The 20,011-nt window shown below is 36.6% G+C and overlaps 1 protein-coding gene across 2 annotated transcripts; it reads left to right on the top strand.

Annotated features, from left to right (window-relative positions):
* The first annotated feature begins 10,325 nt into the window (after positions 1–10,325).
* On the top strand, positions 10,326–20,011 carry LOC104238480 (uncharacterized). Of its 2 annotated transcripts, none has more exons than XM_070147863.1 (11): positions 10,326–10,623; positions 11,393–11,517; positions 12,492–12,936; positions 13,724–13,836; positions 15,159–15,873; positions 16,313–16,711; positions 16,837–17,025; positions 17,131–17,355; positions 17,933–18,257; positions 18,377–18,557; positions 19,366–20,011. In XM_070147863.1, the coding sequence occupies exons 1-11, from the start codon at positions 10,429–10,431 to the stop codon at positions 19,832–19,834; spliced, it is 3,381 nt and encodes a 1,126-aa protein (XP_070003964.1). In that variant the 5' UTR covers positions 10,326–10,428; the 3' UTR covers positions 19,835–20,011. The 2 variants fall into 2 exon arrangements, with proteins under 2 accessions (XP_070003964.1, XP_009791140.1); XM_009792838.2 differs by having other exon boundaries at positions 18,374–18,557.

Raw genomic sequence — 20,011 nt, 5'->3', positions numbered from 1 at the left:
TCTGAAGTACATTCAGGAGTTTGCGGACCCCACATGAGTGGATATGTGTTGGCAAAGAAAATCCTCCGAGCTGGTTACTATTGGCTTACCATGGAGCGAGATTGTATCAGTTTTGTGCGCAAGTGTCATCAATGCCAGATACACGGAGATTTGATTCATTCTCCACCATCCGAGTTGCACACAATGTCGGCACCATGGCCCTTCGTTGCCTGGGGCATGGATGTGATTGGACCAATTGAGCCGGCAGCATCCAATGGGCACAGGTTCATTCTGGTAGCCATTGATTATTTTACCAAATGGGTTGAGGCCAAGACATTCAAATCGGTGACCAAGAAAGCTGTGGTCGATTTTGTCCACTCAAATATCATATGTCGATTCGGAATCCCAAAGGTGATCATCACAGATAACGGTGCTAATCTTAACAGCAACTTAATGAAGGAAGTATGTCAACAGTTTAAGATTACACATCGCAACTCTACCCCATATCGGCCCAAGGCGAATGGAGCAGTCGAGGCAGCCAACAAAAACATAAAGAAGATACTTCGGAAAATGGTAGAAGGTTCAAGACAATGGCATGAAAAATTACCATTTGCATTATTGGGATACCGCACTACTGTTCGCACTTCAGTAGGAGCAACTCCTTATTTGTTGGTATATGGCACTGAAGCAGTAATTCCTGCAGAAGTTGAGATTCCTTCCCTTCGGATCATCGTCGAAGCAAAGATTGATGATGACGAATGGGTCAAAACCCGTCTGGAATAGTTAAACTTGATTGATGAAAAACGATTGACCGCAGTATGTCATGGTCAATTATATCAAAGAAGAATAGCAAGAGCATACAACAAAAAAGTGCGTCCACGAAAGTTCGAAGTGGGTCAACATGTGCTGAAACGTATTCTTCCACATCAGGTTGAGGCAAAAGGCAAATTTGCCCCGAATTGGCAAGGACCATTCATTGTGACCCGAGTATTATCGAATGGTGCACTATGCTTAACAGACATTGAAGGCAAATGCATAGACATGGCGATCAATTCTGACGCGGTAAAGAGATATTATGCATAACTTTTTGAATGTTTGTATTTAGCATTACTTCGAAGATTGGAATGACACAAGCAATTTATTCTGCTATCCAAACACTATACCCTTTGCTTCCCCTTTGAGCCATATTTGTTTCTTTCCTACCCTCTTTTGGAATCAATGAAAATCAAATATGAAATAATAATAATAAAAAAAAGGAAAAAATCACTATTATTTGGTGAACTACGTTTGACCTGATTCATCAAAGAAGGATACGTAGGCGCCTCACGGCTCGGTCATAGGGTGCACAATATGCATAATGTGCACAAAAGAAACATCAAAAGACCCCAATCAAGAAAACTGGGGCAGGAGTTGTATTGGAAATAAGAAAAAGATTCCAAGAGTTGTAATTTTAAACCCATACCAAAACTGTTTAGTTTTTGATACCTTTCCATTTCCCACCACATACCAAAAAGACCTTTCGACCAATCTTAGAAAAATGCTGAGTCAAACAAATGAAGATGGTTCATAACACTCTGGTACAAACAAGAAAAGAAAGTAAAAATGAGAGAGTCTTATAGGTGAAAACCCACACGGGCACCATAAGGCGATGGAAGTTGAGAGAAAGTAAAATGAGAGAGTCTTATTGGTGAAAACCTTCGTAGGCACCATAAGGCGAAAAAGAAGTAAGAAATGAACAAATGAGGAAGGTTTATCGGTGAAAACTCTTTGAGATATTGCAAGTCCAACAGGTCTGTAAAATGAAAAATGAAGTTGGATTACGGAAATTTTGGGGAAAACAAAAATGAGACAATTGAAAGGAGATTGATTAAAAGACTGGGTTGATTAATCCAAATTGCATACCATGATCATTGGCGCCAGTGACTCCAATCAGATAAGTCCTTTATTCCTTCGTCAACGATCATCCAAATTTGGATTTTTCTTTTTCATTCTATAATTGTCGAAATCAGCGTGTTTCGTCACTAATAATCTTACTTTTCTAAAGCTTTGAGATAAGTTTTATTCCAAACAAATAAGAAGGAATGTCAAGGTATACTACCAAGATTCAAGGTTACATGATGCAAAATACGGCCATGAAAGGCGGGAGATAAAAATAATAAGATATGGGTGTAAGAAAAATGGAATCAAAAGCGGATCAGCAATGTCAGGAGAACATATGATTACGGTTAAAAGGGTTTGAAGGAAAACATACAGAGGGGAATCCTATAGTTAAGGATCAATTACAAGGACAAACAGTCTTTCAACCATTTCAAGGCAACAAAACAAGACAGAGAAGCCCCACCGTCGGCGAGAATGCCCAGTTAACCCTCCTGTTTTAAAACTAACAAAGTTTTCTTTGATTTTAAAACAAGGGCAAAAACAACATTTGTGTCAGGAAAAACCCTATGAGAAGAATTAAAGAAGTCAGGCGTCCACCTGGAGAATGAGGATGAGAATTAAGGAAATCAGGCGTCCACCTGGAGAATGAGGATGAGAAAAGAAGGAATCAGGCGTCCACCTAGAGAATGAGGATGAGAAAAGAAGAAGTCAGGCGTCCACCTGGAGAACGAGGATGAGGAATTAAAGTAGTCAGGCGTCCACCTGGAGAATGAGGATGAGAATTAAAGAAATCAGGCGTCCACCTGGAGAATGATGATGAATTAAAGAAGAAATCAGGCGTCCACCTGGAGAATGAGGATGAAGAAAAGAAGAAGTCAGGCGTCCACCTGGAGAATGAGGATGAGAATTAAAGAAGTCAGGCGTCCACCTGGAGAATGAGGATGAGAATTAAAGAAGTCAGGCGTCCACCTGGAGAATGAGGATAAGAATTAAAGAAGTCAGGCGTCCACCTGGAGAATGAGGATGAAGAATTAAAGAAGTCAGGCGTCCACCTGGAGAATGAGGATGAGAATTAAAGAAGTCAGGCGTCCACCTGGAGAATGAGGACAAAGAAAAGAAGAAGTCAGGCGTCCACCTGGAGAATGAGGATGAAGAATTAAAGAAGTCAGGCGTCCACCTGGAGAATGAGGATGAGAATTGAAGAAGTCAGGCGTCCACCTGGAGAATGAGGATGAGAATTAAAGAAATCAGGCGTCCACCTGGAGAATGAGGATGAGAATTAAAGAAGTCAGGCGTCCACCTGGAGAATGAGGATGAGAATTAAAGAAGTCAGGCGTCCACCTGGAGAATGAGGATGAGAATTAAAGAAGTCAGGCATCCACCTGGAGAATGAGGATGAAGAATTAAAGAAGTCAGGCGTCCACCTGGAGAATGAGGATGAGAATTAAAGAAGTCAGGCGTCCACCTGGAGAATGAGGATGAAGAATTGAAGAAGTCAGGCGTCCACCTGGAGAATGAGGATGAGAATTAAAGCAGACAGAAGTCAGGCACCCACCTGGAGAACAAGGGGATACAATTGAAGTGTTGAAATCAAAAGCCCGCTCATATGAGAAAGGAGCACATTTAGAGTCAATAAAGCAGAGGAGTCCAACAAAGTCCCCAGCAGGAAACAACAAGAACCCCAAACAGATAAAGAAAATACGGGACACAATGAAAAGGAATACGGAATAAGCCAAATGCCCAAGAGTCACCAAGATATCAAGACAACAAGAAACGCAAGGGCATGATCTAGATAAGATTTTATAATTCATGTACCATAGTCTAGTTTAGCTTTTTGTATTACCTTTGAAGTAAGGTGTAATAAGGAGGTCAGCAAGCAGTAAAAACAGCACGAAGCAGCAGTAACATCACAGTCCCACGGTAGTCCCAGCTACCCAAAACTTCCCGAACTACATTGACCTGATTCCTTTATAGCCAAGGATATGTAGGAAACCTTTGAAGCAGAGGTTCGGTCAAATCTTTCAAAAAATGCTTCCCACGGAGTATTTGAACGGGCAAAAATCGCTCGTATCCGCTCACTTTATCTTTGCACGAAAACTCTTCGAGTTTCCGCACAAAGAGGGGCAGCTGTGAGCACGTGATTTTTGCCTCACGAAAACTACTCCAAAATAAATCAAAAATAAAATTAATTTCTTTTAGTGTGCAATTTTTGAATTTGCGTGGTGTTTGTTAAATATTTGTCTTATATCCGTAAATGTTTACTTTGTCATAACAAAATGAAAATAAAAATAAAAATATATGTTGCATGCATATCTAGGATTTAATTATGCATTTAATAATTGATTCAAAAAATAAAATCACAAAAATATGTGTCTGTTCTAGTTTTAATATTTCACTGCGTGATTAATGTTTTATCTATGTGTTAAATAATTGTTATAAAGTAATTAATATTTTTGTGAGGTTAAAATTATTTTATAATTAAAATTAGGAATTTGAATTAGAAAATGGAATAAAATATATATATATATATATATATATATAAAATCGGACCTGGATTAAAATCCAGGCCCAAACCAAGTTACCCCCCCCCACAGCCCAATCCAAACAGCCCAGGTCCGGTCCAATTTACACGAGCCAAAACGACAGCGTTTGGGCACGCTTCATCAAGGACCGTTGGATTGAATCAATCCAACGGCGGAGATCTCACCCCTTACCCGTAACCCTTTACCCGACCCTTTGACCCGATCCAGCCTGACCCCGAATTTCAACCAAACGACAACGTTTGATTAAGTGGATTGATCTCAACCGTGCATCTTAATTGATCCAACGGATGAGATCAATCCACCCCACCCCTATATAAGGCCCAAACCCCTACCCCAGCCCCTAACTGAACACCCCCTCCTCTCTACTGTTCATCATCCCTTCCGAAACCAAACCCCTAACCCTAGCCGCCCTTATTCCCCACCGCCTGAAACCCGGCGGCATCAACGCCGCCGGTCACCACCTTAACACCCCAGAACCCCCTGAACACCCTCTATCCGAATATGTTATCCGCTTGGCTCAAATCTCCCTGAAGGTTCTCGAATCTTCATTTGAAGATTCGAGCCAAACTCAGATCTAAACCAAACAGCCCCTAGTTAACACCAAATCACCTCTAGGCTTCCCTCACCCTTGTGTCGTCTTTGTTTCCCTTCGAATCTACCCGGAAATGTTCGGATTTAAAATCCAAGATCTGAAACCCTAAATTTCCAATCTTGGAATCTTTTTCAATACAAATGAAGGATTGAGGTTTAATCGACCTTAGTCAAAGTATTTTCAGTTGAAAATACTTCGACTAAGGTCTATTTATTTCAAAAAAAAGTCAAGTGGAATTCTAGTCTAAATAAATTTGAAGGATTCAGAGGTATTTATCTATTTCTTTTGTGTATTCTACATGAATAATTGTTTGTTGCAATAACCTGTTAATTTTTCATATTTTTGTTTGATTAATTCTGTCATTTTGTCTCATACCCGTATGTTTGATCAAATAAATGAATTGTTTCTGTTGGTTATGTTTGTTCACAATGTGTGTAATCGACTCGATTAAATTCGTCGATTAGTTACATTATGAATTCCCGTTTGTGATAATACTGATTGAAATAATCTGTTTCTATAGACTGTTTGTTGACAATTGTTGAAGATAATCAGTTCGATTAATACTCATCAGATTAAATCATCCTCGATTATATTTCAATAAGTCTGTCAAAAGAATGCTGCGTGTATGTTGAATTTTAAACCAGTTGGTTCCAGGGCATTGTCAGTATATTGACAATGCTCCTGTATTTGTTTGCTTTTTAGTTCAGTTTTGAATTTCAGTTGAAATAATCCTGCATGTTCTGTGTAATGTTAGTGTGTTTTATTCAGGTTCAGTATTCAATTGAGAATCCTCTGTTTAAATTCAATTCTTGTGAATAAATGTGATATACTGTCTCAAATCATAGGATTGGTTATAGCTGTGAGAACAGATTGTAGAATCTGTTCTGATTTTTTCGTATAAAGACAGTAAAAAACAGTAGGTCAGGGGCATTTCTGGGAATGAAACAGTAAAAACAGTGTGTTAGTGCTAGTGTATTATAATGAAATGTTAGTGGCTATAGTTTAAGATAATAATGGGGAACAAGGGATAACGGGGCTGCTTAAAATCAGGATAAGATCATTAAAGTATTCAAAAGCAGTTTTTAATGGAACTTTCTGATTTTAAAAGAAGAAGGGGGTCCAAGAAGCACTAAAAGGAAATAAGACAGACCTGTATAAGTACAGGGACTGGAAATTTGAAAAGGGATCAGATTTTAAGAGGGAATTTGGAGAGAGAAATCAGTTTTCAGACAGAGATTTTAGAGATCAGTTTTCAGAGAGATTTAAGGAGATTTAGATCAGATTTTAAGAGGGAATTTGGAGAGAGAATTCAGTTTTCAGACAGAGATTTTAGAGATAAGTTTTCAGAGAGATTTAAGGAGATTTAGATCAGATTTTGAGAGAGATTTTAAGAAAAAATACACCTAGAGTGAGATAAAAAGAAAGAGAATCAAGCAGAAAATCAGAAATGAAAATCTGAAGAGGAAGAAGAAACAGAAAAGAAACCAAAAGAGAACATTCACACACACACACACACAATCTAACACAGATACAACAGTAGAAACAGAAAAAATCAGAAATAGGAATTTGAAACAGAAAAGAAACTGAAATCTGAAATATTGTTCTTTCGTTGAATCTGTTCGGATTTATTTGATTCCATTGTTCAGTTAAAATCTGAAGTTTCTTTAAAAATACTGTTACTGTGCATCTGGGTTCCTCGGGTCTTATTATTGCTCAAATCTGTGGAAGTACTGATATTCTGCCAGTATTTTGTTACTGCTGCAACTGCTGAAATTTACTTCTTCTACCTTCATTTCCAGGTACTTATCTTTTAAATTCTATGTTGGAAAGAGATTCAGCATGACAAATCAATGAAGCTTGAATTGCAATTCTATTTTTCCATTTATCTAAGTTTGTTATTATAAATTTCAGTTTTGTTTCATGTTGTTTAATATAGTAGTATGTTTGACATGTTAATTATCAGCTGATCATTCTCTTTTGAAATTCATATAAGTGTTGTAATAATATTATCTATTCCAGAATTTCATTAAAGTATAGTTATGATTGAATTGTCAAGATAGGGAATATGACATGAAGTTGGCTATTAATTAAGTTTTACGACATTGTTAGGAGGTATAAAGTATTCTGGGAATATCAAGAAAATGCGTGGTTAGTGTATTTCGATTATTTGGTTGTAGATTAAGGCTAGATGATGATTGGTTGCATTTTATCCATATATGGCGTAATAGTGATTATGGTTAACATCAATAGTAGAAAGTGACATTAGTATATTCCGCTATGTTTGCAAACGTCAAAATATGACGAATAATGTTGTATGCAATATCATCTTATTAAGTCAATTATGTAGATTTGTTCTCTCTCTTAATAACAAATGGCCTGGGAATTTTACAATGCGAATGTTAGTGTTTAGCAATGATTCACATAAATTGAGAATCAAATCGGTTAGATTATATATATACCTTACGTTCAACCATAAGCAGAATTAACAAAATAATTAGGCCTATTAGATTAAAAGCAAGTATATGAGAATAAGATGAGATGTACAAGCACAAATTGCAACACTTTATATCAATGGTAATTAGAAATAGAATTTGCACTAAATAAATAATGAAAAATTGTTCAAAAATACTTCTTCCCTTCATAAATCATTTTTGTTAGTTTCATATACAATTCATTCTTTGGCATATATATATGTTGTATTTGCTAAAAATCATATTTTTATTCTTTTCTTTGAATTTGAATAGTTGGGATGAATATAATTTATACTCGGAAATTATAATCGACGGGCAACATTTAATAAATTGTGAATTCTTTTAAAAGAATTTAAAGGCATCCCTTAAATGTGAATTTCTCAGGAATTTCATATAAAATATGTAGATATAATAAACAATTCGTGGAAAACCCATAATACCATTAAGAATATTTGGCGTAATTAGGGATACGTTCGCGTAACCTGATTATATTGATAAAAGCAATTCGAATTATGCGTACGCGCAATTTCGAGCGAATATTTAATAAAAGGGATTTCTTCGAGGATGTAAAAAATAATTTCATATAACCCGGGATGTGCAGTTCACTGTTTAAATATAAGGGTGGTGACGTTCTTAATTCTATTTTAAATCACGAACATATGAATTTGTAATAAAGGATATAATATGATCAATTATATTGTGTACACGTATGCGTGACATGATCCCCGTAATTATGAAAGGTATATAATACGAATATACGTACGCGTAATTCGTTTATATAATTGTAAACAATAAGTAAAAGCGGTAGTAAAATCATGCAATAAAAACGTATTTAGTAAAAATCAAGATAATTAAGCCAATAATAAAAATAGTTGAGCGACCGTGCTAGAACCACGGAATTCGGAAATGCCTAACACCTTCTTCCGGATTAACAGAATTCCTTACTCAGGATTTCTGGTTCGCAGAATAATAAACAGAGTCATATTCTCCTCGATTCAGGGATTAAAACCGGTGACTTGGGACGCCTTAAAATTCCCAGTGGCGACTCTGAAATAATTAAATAAATTCCGTTTCGACTGTCCTTCAATTGGAGAAAACTCCCCACGCGCCCCGTGGGCGCGGTAAAAAGGAGGTGCGACATGGCGTACTTACATCCTCTTACCTTCCCTTCCTTATCACGAAATGATGTTCATTATAATAGTTCACTAATATAAATAATTATTTAATATTTATTATCGTAATTGAACTTTGACACTTTCAAATATAAAAAACTATAATGTAAACTTTCCTGCTTTTGTTCCGTTTAAATGTTATTCCTAACTAATATATAAACAATTGTAATAATAATATTTATGTGTGATTGAATTTACAAAATATTAGGCTTTACTTAGGAGGAAAATAAAACTAAAAATAACAAAAAAGATGCATATGTTTTCTAGTCTAAATATGCGCTACGTAATCTCTTCAAACACCAAAATTATATAATATAGATAAAAATTAGTCAGTGTATATAGAGATTATTGGGATTTCATGAGGAGAAAAAACAACTAAAAAGCTTTTCTAATATTATTATAAATATTTTATTGGGGAAGGGAAGGAAAAAGAGAGAAAAAAGTGAAAAAGCCACTAAGAAAGTATTCAAATAAATAAAATCAAACTTATCTATGCCATTCACAGTTAGATCGTAATCAGATTCTCGTTCTCATTGTCATTAAATTAAATAACGTATCCAAACAAACTATTTTGCAGCAAATTAATTAGGAACCCCGTTAATAGTTTTTGAAGAAAACCTAGCTAACAGGGATATTTCAATCGTGACTTATTGGCAAATGAGTAGTGAAATTGCTTATTCGAAGTTTTACCTACTGACCAAGTACTATGGTTTTGCGCAAATGGCCATCCTAGCAGAGGATCCTACTAAATATCAGTTTTTTGCAGTTATTTTCTTTGTATTTCATTGTCGTAGATTTAGTAATGGCCGGTGATACTTGTGCGTGATGGTCGGCCCTAGGACATCAATATATCTTGGGCAAAGACATCTATTGTGCAAAAACGTAAGAATATACATTTTCTTGAAACTTTTTTTTTTTTTAACAAATCAAACCGCAAATTGATTTTACCTCTAGAAAATCTAATACCACTTGCAGAAGTTCATTTTGGGCTGCTTGACTTACTTGATTATCAACACAAAACTTTAGCATCACCGCTTACACCTGCACCAAAAAACACAACTTCAACAAAAGGTATGGTTGAAGATATTAATATTTTAGATGAATACAAATAAATAATAACAAATACCGAATATAAAAAACACATACATAGAGAATGGATGGAGATAAACATTGAGAAAGGAGGGTATATAACGTAGGAAAATGAATATTGTGCACTACTTTGGCAAGGAAAAAGGACGTTACAAATCGGTCTATTAAGAAGGTGACATTTGGACTTTTATCATAACACATAAATATGAGTATTTCTATAATTTGTGTGGTTTAAGAGCATAATAAAGTAGGTAATGTAAAAAGTTAAATGCATTATTGAGCTAATTTACTTAGGAAAAACAAACTTAAAAGGCAAAAAATTAAGAAAAAAAGATAAATAAGAATCCTATATTATATATATATAGGATAAATATGAGTATTTCTATAATTAGTGTGGTTTAAGAGCATAATAAAGTAGGTAACGTAAAAAGTTAAATGCATTATTGAGCTAATTTACTTAGGAAAAAACAAACTTAAAAAGGCAAAAAATTAAGAAAAAAGATAAATAAGATATCCTATATATATATATATATATATATATATATATATATATATATATATATATATATATATATATATATATATATATATATATTTGTAGAAACAATTGAATCAATCGCAGCGCGGGCCAATTCCATTCTCATCTCCTCAACGTGGACTTCGCCGGTTGATTTCATCGATCGTCGTTCAATCATCGCCTGCACATGGAGATGAGAATAGAACCAGCGACTCCAGATTCCGATCGTGTCGCCGGAATGGCGTTGAACGTTCCGGTGAATAATGCGACGTCGTTCCTCCCTAAACGCCTTCGCCGACGATTTCTGGTAACCAAAAGCCCTTCCATTATTACCGCCCAAGATATCGAAGCTAAGCTTAAGGACGCCGAATTACGTCGTCAGGTAATTAATTATACTCTATTTTCCTGTACGTTTACACAATTATTGCAAATATGTGATCCTGTTTGCTAGGATAGGAAATTTAGATGGTAACATTTTCTATTTATATTAGTGGCAGCAGAAAGAAAATTGTTATAGAAATTGTTTAAAAATTGAATTTGCATTCTTGACTATATTATTAATGGATTGATATCAAAATTTGGAATGTTCCAAAAACGGAAGGATTGTTACAAGTTTTGTAGTGGAAAGTGAAAATTTAATAAGTTTATGATTTGGCAGCATTCTATTAGGGAAGAATAGTGCCAGTTCATCCGTATGAATAAACGGAACTTTAGAAAGTTGCTAACTTGCCTAGTTCTTGAACAATACAAGATATAGAATGATACTGCAACAAAAAACTTGAGCCTTAAAGGTCTAGTCTGATGTGATATTTGAAATAGTGTGCTTTTCACTTACTTGATTCAGCTAAGTACTCGCTTTAACTTGGTGAGCAATCAAGTTTAGTCAAAACTCGTTGTTGAGTTTTATGCTAAGACAATTTTTTAACTTGAAATGAGTTAACTCAGCCCAGCCAAGTCAAGCTGCTTTGATGGTATAGAGTATAAATGAATGCTAAACTAGGCTAAGTTGACGGATCCTCCAAAACTGCTATCGTGCGTGTGTCAGATCCTTCAAAAGCAACGCATTCTTGGAGGTCTAACATGAGTGCAGCGGCATTTTTGGAGGACCAAATTTATATTGAGTCGTTGACCAAATTTTTAATAAAATGCAGCAATTTTATGAGTTATTGGCGAGCAAGGCACGGCCAAAATTGAGGTCATCGACATGCTCAATTTCGCAGGATGGAGAGCTCAGAAAGCAACTAGAAGCGAAGCTTCTTGCTGCTGAAAAGAAGAGGTAAACGGTTTGGGCTCTTTATGTCAATTTTCTTTATCTCGTATTCTCCTTTTTGATTGATAAACGAGTTTTTTACTTTTGTCATGTTGTTAAGAGTTGAGCTATGATGATCAGAGAAATTAAGCCTTTAATGTTGCACATATGGCCTGTGGCTCTTTTTGATTTTTCAATTGGGAAGGGGTGTAGTGAGTTTATCTCATTTCTAATCCTTATAACTTCATGATTCTTGAACTTTGGACTTTAGACATCTTTTCATTTTTGGGAAGAGAATTGTGCTTTTTCCTGTTTTACGTTCTTAGTTTTCCATTTTTCCGTTGATTAAAAAACATAATGCAAAAAGTTCTTATGGATTCAACTTGTAATTTCAAAACTGAAATATATGGAAATTGATTGACATTTGAAAATAAATAAATAAACAAAATACATTGAAACTGAATTAAAAGGGGAAAATAGAAAGCAGAGCGAAAGGAAATATGTTTTTCCCTTTTCTACCAGCTAGATACTTATGATCAAAGCTTCTCAAGCACTCAAGATTATGCCATTCATCCGAGTTGAACTGCACAGTTCTCTACACTTCTCTTATGTGGTGTTTGATGTTTGAGTTTGGTCATTGCATACTTCAATGTTTAGGGGTTTCCATCCTTTTGATGCTTGTTCCAAAAAATATTTTACTTTGAGAATAAAATGAATATTTCGTGTGCTAGTTTTAGGGATATAGTCATGATACAAGTCTGAGGTTGGGGTATATCGAGAAGAGGTCCAAGGAGGGTAAAAGAAAGAATGTGAGGACTATAATAAGTGTAATTAACCTTTGGGTAAGGGGTGGGCTTCCATGATGACAAGTTGAAGCCCAACCTATTGTTTTACTGGTTGCCGCAATTTAATAATTGTACATGCAACTTTCTACACCTGTCAAATATTGAGAAACTTATGGATGTTAATGGCTTTGTACTTGTTAATTGTTATTCAAGCAGGTTAAGCATCCTTGCAAAAGTTCAGAAGCGCCTGGCAAGACTAGACGAGCTTAGACAAGCGGCTAAAAATGCTGTGGAAATGCATTTTGAGAAAGAACGCGATGAGCTGGGAAATAAGGTCGAGTCACGAGTTCAGCGGGCAGAATTGAATCGGAGTCTTCTTCTTAAAGCTTGTTGGCAACGGAAGGCTGCAAAAAAGGAAAGGATTTCACAGTTGTTAATGAGGAGGGTAATGCAAGAGAGCAAATACAGGGAGTGTGTCCGGGCTGCTATTCATCAGAAGCGAGCTGCTGCTGAAAAGAAGCGGTTAGGATTGCTGGAAGCAGAGAGATCAAAGGCACGTGCAAGAGTATTACAAGTTAAGCAGATAGCAAACTCTGTATTTAGTCAACGGGAGATTGAGAGGATAAGACTAAAGGATCAGCTGGAGGACCGTCTCGAAAAGGTATGTAAATCTAAAGGATTGTGCAAGATTACTACGTGTTCTGTCACATTAATTAGGTAGTAGGCTCTGTAGCACATACAAACTACAAAGACATGGATTCAGGAGTGAAAGTTTGAAGATATAAGGGATCCGACATGAATAGAAGGCCAAATAAAGGGGAAAAAACTTACAGAGGGAATTTTCATAAGATATACAAAAACTCAGAGAAGCATTCCTGCTTTTGCATTTGTTCTAACCTCACAAGTAATAGAGCTCAAGTCGTTGAACATTGTTTTGGGCATAAGGGTTGTTTTGAAATCAGATTAAAAATTAAAAAGAGCATTGATGAGTTTGACATGCTAAACGAGAGCATTTAATTCTACACCAATTGTCTAAATCTATTCATGTACCTATCTTCTCCGAAGCTAAGGCTTGGTCTGATAATGGTAATCATAGAGTCTGTTTTTCATTAGTTCTTTACTACTAAACCAATTTTTACCCTTTCATAAAGTTCCTTCTATATACATAAATCTATTCATCACATAAACATCATACATGAAAGTAATGTCCTCTTGGGGTCTAGTAGAGTAATGTGTCCACGTTCAATTAATGCATTAAAAAGGTAAGACAACACCGGGTTAGCATGAGACATGTGCCTTGAGTTTTGTTTGACTGGTGTTACCGACAAACATGTTCACAACCCAATAGATTTGGCGTCCGTTCTTATTGGATTTTAAATTTTTTCTCACATGAAGAAAGTGCAAGCTATCATTGCTTTACCAATGTCTAATATTGTTGTAATCGCTAGGCTAAGAGGCTTAGAGCAGAATATTTAAAGCAGAGGAGAAGTCTACTAAGTTCACGTCGCACCTGTTCAGACATAATTGCGTGGGGGGAGTTTTTGTCTATTAAGCTAGCAAGGTAAATTTGGAGCTCTGAGCTACTTTCTTTATGTTTGCATGTATTGTTCTTTATGTTTCTTCTTGTAGATCACCAATGTTGATATCAATTGTAAACTAAAAGTAGGCATTTGTCATTTGCCCTTAATTAATCAAGGAAGAAATCAGTGAACTGAATGGAAAGTCGAGTTCCAGACTATTCCATCCCTTCCTTCAGCAAATATGTTTAGAAGTAGGTTGGAAGGGGCATTTCAAGAACTTTTATTGCTGCAACATGCTAGGTTCAATTGGGCAATAGCAATGGTATCTAAGTTTATTAGGCTTCCATAATGTGAAATGGGAGTGTATGTTGTACTAAACTTCGATATCTTTTCAAATAAGCTCTTGAGAAAGTTCATAATTCGTGCACACGAGTGTGTGATCTAGCAGCCAATGAAGTGGGTGAAAACCATGGGTGACCAGGGTTTAAATCTCAACATAGACAAAAAACTCTAGGTGATATTTTCCCATATGTCTAAGTTTTGATGGGCAGATTTACTTTGTATACGTGCTGGTGGGAGATAGCAGGGATCCAATGGAATAATTAATAGTCGAGGTGCGGGAAAGCTGGCCCAGATACTACCGTGTAAAAAAGAAGGGATAGTCATAATTCTTGCATGGCATATATTGTCATATTACACTACGTCTATTCTTTTATTAGCACTCTATCTCTCTCTCTTGTGGTTCTGAGGAGTTAGGCTGTGGCTTTGAGGTCAGTTTGCATCTTAAAGATATCTTACAGTTTACTCAAATATGTAGTTGGTTCTACAAATTATGGGAGGGATGGCGTAATCAACCTGTTCCTGTACTGAATTCTGTACCATGCATTAACGATAAAGCAAATGACAAGAACAGCTTGCCCTTAATTACATCCTCTTCCAAGAAACAGTAAACTCCGAAGCATATCCTAGGAGTTGAGAATATTGCTTGATGGTTAAAATACAAAGCAATGATTTCTGCTCTTTTTCTTTGAGAAATACATATTCTTTTTATTTTTAAGAAAAGAAATATACGTCACAATCTTAATTTAAAAAAGAAAAGACAAAAGGAATACATTGCAATCTTTGTGTTTGTTCCCTCTGTTCTGATGTGCTAACTACCGCTGTGAGGTGGTGTCTTTTCCGATTTTCATACTTGGACGTTCTTGTATGTAAAGAGGAACTCAATAGTCTATCTTATAATGTACATATATAACTTGTTATTTATTGGCTTCCTCAATAGCATGGGTCATGCATTGTGGTTGTCCTCTTGCATTCCTCATTGTAGCCTTATATGCAGTACCTCAATAATTATTATGATTTCCAGGTGCTGGAGGCGGTTCATCCAACTAAGACGAACAACTTTTTCATTGGCTAATGCATATATGACCCTAAAAGTTAACAGAAAATCTGTTGAAGGAATGCCTTTTGAGCAACTTGCAGTGAAAATGGGGTCAAATGCGACCATCCAAAAGGCAAAAGGGTTGCTCGATCGACTGGAGTGCCGCATTAGTATCAAACATGAGCTTCTCGGTTCCAGAGATGTACTTTGTTTTGAAAATATTGATCATCTTCTTAAGCGTGTCGCTTCTTCAGGCCCATCTAAAGGGAGAGTGGCTGCTCCAGTCAAGTTATCAAGGTACCCAGCCAGAGTAGTTCTCTGTGCATATATGATTCTGGGACATCCAGATTTAGTTTTCACTGAAAAGGGGCAGTCCGAAGTTGCTCTTGCTGAATCTGCTGGAACCTTTGTTAAAGAGTTTGAATTGCTGCTTAAAATTATTATAGGAGGTCCCATTGAATCTACAGGAGAAGAAAGTGCAGCTAGGCTGGCTTTTACTTCTCAGCTAAAAGCTTTTGATAAAGCATGGTGCTCTTATCTGTTTCACTTTGTGATGTGGAAAGTTAAGGATGTCAAGTTGTTAGAGGAGGATTTGATAAAAACTGCTTGTCAACTGGAGCTCTCCTTGATGCAGACTTGCAAGCAGGTTATGGGAGATTACAATGATCTCACAGTTGAATTCAGTTCTTTCCAGAGGCAGGTGAGCGTTGCAGACATGATTTGTTGTGGAAATTCAACTTTGATGACTCTCATTCCCTTGTTCCGATACTGAATGTCCATCTTTTCATTTTTGTCGTCCCAATAATGTCCACTTTCCTAAAAGTTGAGATTTCTACTTCGTATTGGCAGTTTGTGACATTCTGTTTGTTATATAACGCAAACAGTCTTGTTTCAAGTTACTTCACAGCTGCCTTTCAGGTTTTCAGTCTCAGGAAAAATTAATTTCAAGTTTTGGCCTCTCATTCTTCCCACTTGTCTATATTAAATTATTATCTTTATTATAAGTATTCTATATAACAAATTGTTTATATTTTCAAAATTTCGTTTTATTGATTTTCTGGTGAAAATGGAACACTGAATTGGGGATGGATACTACATGTCGATTGGCTCAATCCTATGAAGCTAACTTACTGTTACAGGTGATTGAGAATCAGAAACTTATTTGGGCAAAGGTTCAGCTGCTGGGTGGTAATGCTGGGCTTGAACGTCTGGAACATGCTCTTTCTGAGCTGCGGTCTAGGTTTATTGACTCCATGGAGACTGCTTCTCCTAGTTTAGCTGGTTCATTCGACAACTCTGATATCAAGAATTCAGGGGAGTTCGATGTAAATGAAAGGTTTAATGGTACACAGGGCATTTCTTGCCCCGTGTCTGTGGAAGATGATTCATATTTGTGCGACAAAGGTGGTTCTGGAACCCTTCATAAAAGCATATCTACTGGTTCATTACTTGCGACAGAGAATGAAGTGCTTGTGAATAAAATTGTCCACAAGGGTTGTGGCTTGGAGATCATTAGTGAAGACCAAGAGAGTGTTAAGGTAAATAACCTGCCTTTAGTTAATGGATAGTTGTTTCATCTCTATTATGTAGTTACCTAATCTTGTTAAGCTTTTTGATATAAACTGAGAATAATTAGCTACATTATCTTGCTCTGTGTTTATAGGCTAGAGTGAAAGAGACAATGGAAAAGGCTTTCTGGGATGGTGTTATGCAATCCTTGAATCAGGATAACCCTGATTACAGTTGGGTTCTCAAGCTTATTAAGGAAATACAAGATGAACTATGTGAGATGTCTCCTCCGAGTTGGAGACAGGAAATAGTCGAAACCATTGATATTGCTATCCTATCACAGGTACTAAATTTGCTGGTACAATTAGATAGCTGCCCACGATAGCGGTTTGTTAATGTTGCTTACTGTCTGACTTGCTTTTGTTTCTTATTTTTCTCATATTATCAGGTTCTAAACTCAGGCACATTGGACATGGATTATTTTGGAAGGATCTTGGAATTTGCATTGGTTACTTTGCGGAAACTCTCAGCACCATCATATGAAGATGAATTGAAGAGTAATCACCAGAAATTCCTTAAAGAGCTAGGTGACAGTAATCAGGGTGGAGAAAACACTTCTTTGTTTGCTGCTTTGGTTATCAAGGGTTTGCAATTTGTTCTAAGGCAGATTAAGGTGAGTATTAAATAATTACTATTTACTCTGGTCTGAATTCTTTTTGGATGGAAAAGAAAAAGTAAAGGAAGAGACTGTAAGATGTAGTTTAGAGAGAGAAACTTTCTGAGTATAGAGAAAGAGAAGGAACAAAAGAATGTAAACATCTTTCGATTCTTAAGCCCTTCACATTTCATTACTTGTTGAAAGGTTTGAATTTCAATGCTAAACCAAATAGGTCAGATGGCAAACTATTTAATTCCTATCTATTGCTTAACACCAATTTTTTGCCAGCTCTCGACACATTTTGCCTCTTGTAACACATTATTAAGTGCTCTTAATGTGGCCCAGTCAAGACGAGTTATGCCACATTCTTTTTTTCCTTCTCAAAAAAAAATGTGGCATAACTTGTTTTGACTGAGCCTCCTTGAATAAATGCAAGTCGAAAATTGAGCTTAATTGTCTTAAATGAATCCTGATTTTTGACTTTCAACCAGGAAATAAGAAGAAAGAGAAATCATTATATTGGCCTTCTCTGTGCTGTAACTTGTCCTTATGTGAGTATTTTGATTTGATGATTCCTAACATATTCCTTCAGAAACTCAAAGGTGAAATAAGCAAAGCACACATCAAAATGTTAGAACCTTTCATCAAGGGACCCACTGGTGTTGAATATCTTAGAAGTGCTTTCTCCAATCGTTATGGTCCTCCTGTTGAGGCTCCTATCTCTCTACCATTGGTGAAGCAATGGCTCTCTGCTGTCATGTTAGTGGCTGAGCAAGAGTGGGATGACCACCTGAATTCATTGTCAGCTCTGAGGTTGAGCAGCGGGGCACATTCTTTGGAGAAAGCTCCAATCACACTTCGAGCTGGAGGTAGCTCTCTAAGGATATCAGAAGATCCTCCAAACCTGAAGACCAATGGTTAGTAACTTTGATACTTTCATTTTCTCGATCTCTATCTGTGTTTATGTGAAAGTACCTAAACACAACATAAGCATTACTCATTTTTTTTTTTTATCACAAACCTTGTGTTTCAGCAGTCGAACAACCAGAATGCAAGGGAGAGAAGGTTGATCTGTTCTTAAGGCTCGGTTTGTTGCAACTTGTCTGTGAGATTGAGGGATTGACTGTGGAAACACTACCAGAGACTTTGAAATTGAACTTCTCCAGATTGAGAGCTGTCCAAGCTTTCCTCCAGAAAATCATTGTAATCTGTACTAGGTGCTCTTATTTTTCTTTCCTTTCTTCTAGCTCCTTTCTCCTGCATATTTCGATTATGTACAATACACATTTTAATATTTATGATGCTCCTCTTTTCTGATCAGAAGTTTAATTTCTTCATTCTCCTCATTGTGGGGTTGTGTTAATGTCTCGTAAGTTGCATTTCAGAAGGGCTGTTGCCTGTTGGTCTCATCCTAAAGCAAAAATGCTCTCTTCAATATTTTGTTGGTTTAGATCCTATTTTTGGTCAAAGGAAACTGTCTTTGGTAATTCACAAGGGTTTCCTATTAGCTATAAATGTAAAATTTAATTCTAATTTTGGACATTTTAGGGAAAATGATGGATTTCGCCTATAGGTAGCTACATATTAAAGCAGTATGCATTATTCTTATATCTGTTGCAGCTGTGAGTTAGGCTAGTATATATATGGTCACGAAGTTGTGGATACTTTCAACTGGGTGAGATGTAGACTTTAACATATGATGAGGGAAGTCTTAATAGAATATGCTGGTCAATCTTCAATTCCTCAAGAGGTCCATTGTGAGTAGTACATCTGCTTTAGAGTTAGAAAATGGTGAATTGCAACTTTCCATCGTTAAACTTGTTACTAGTGTCAATTCACTTGCTATCCATGACTCTTTGCTTTCAACTGGAAGGTTTGGTTTGTTGAAACCCTTTGAGGTTTTGCCTTGTGATGTTGCCCTTTGGGTAGCTCGCTCCCAACATAGGAAAAAGGACAGGGGATATGGTGGAGGAGGACCTCTTTGCTTATTATATCCTCTGCTGATTGGTTTTTTCGTTTTTGCAGCATATTGGTTTTGCGGCAGACTCTTCTTGCTGAATCTCTGGTTACCAGCCCCTCAGACATGGAAGATATAGTAGCTAAATCTGTTAAAAGGTTGTTTGAACTTCTCGATAATGTGGAGGATGCTGGTATAACTGAAGTTGTGGAGACAATGGACCTTTGCCTAGAAGGCGATGAGCCAGAGAAGCGCCAAGCAAGGAAGGAGATCATGGTGAACGTGTTGGCGAAGAGCTTGCGTGCAGGGGATGCCATTTTCACTCGAGTTTCCCGCACTGTTTTCTTGGCAGCTAGGGCAATTATACTTGGAGGAAGTGGAGCTGAGGGTAGGCGATTGGCGGAGAACACCCTGAAACGTGTCAGTGCCACTATACTCACAGGAAAGCTGGTTGATGCCATGGAAAATCTGTTGGTTGTGGCTACTGTATCAGCCAGCATTCATGGTTCATGGTATCAAGAGTTGATAAAAATATGAGAGATTTGTAGCTTATTAGCACACGCTTCTTCAAAAAACTGTCAGTGCATTTATACATGTATAGGACTGGAAGGTTGATTTTCCTAAATGCCATATAATGTATTATGAAAGATTTCAACTTCTTGGATTGAGAAGTGTTTGATGGGCGAAAGTAAATAGAAATGGAGCTATTTATAA

The sequence above is a fragment of the Nicotiana sylvestris genome, chromosome 6, assembly GCF_000393655.2.
Source record: "Nicotiana sylvestris chromosome 6, ASM39365v2, whole genome shotgun sequence".
Lineage (NCBI taxonomy): Eukaryota > Viridiplantae > Streptophyta > Magnoliopsida > Solanales > Solanaceae > Nicotiana > Nicotiana sylvestris.
Note: the sequence above shows the minus strand (reverse complement) of the source record. Positions and strands in the feature narration are given on the sequence as shown.

Excerpts from the sequence above, each read along its gene's own strand:
- LOC104238480 (XM_009792838.2), top strand. The coding sequence starts at position 10,429 with ATGGAGATGAGAATAGAACCAGCGACTCCAGATTCCGATCGTGTCGCC. Across the intron at positions 12,937-13,723 it reads TGGAGGACCGTCTCGAAAAG|GCTAAGAGGCTTAGAGCAGA; the intron begins GTATGTAAATCT and ends TGTAATCGCTAG. Across the intron at positions 15,874-16,312 it reads TCAGTTCTTTCCAGAGGCAG|GTGATTGAGAATCAGAAACT; the intron begins GTGAGCGTTGCA and ends TTACTGTTACAG.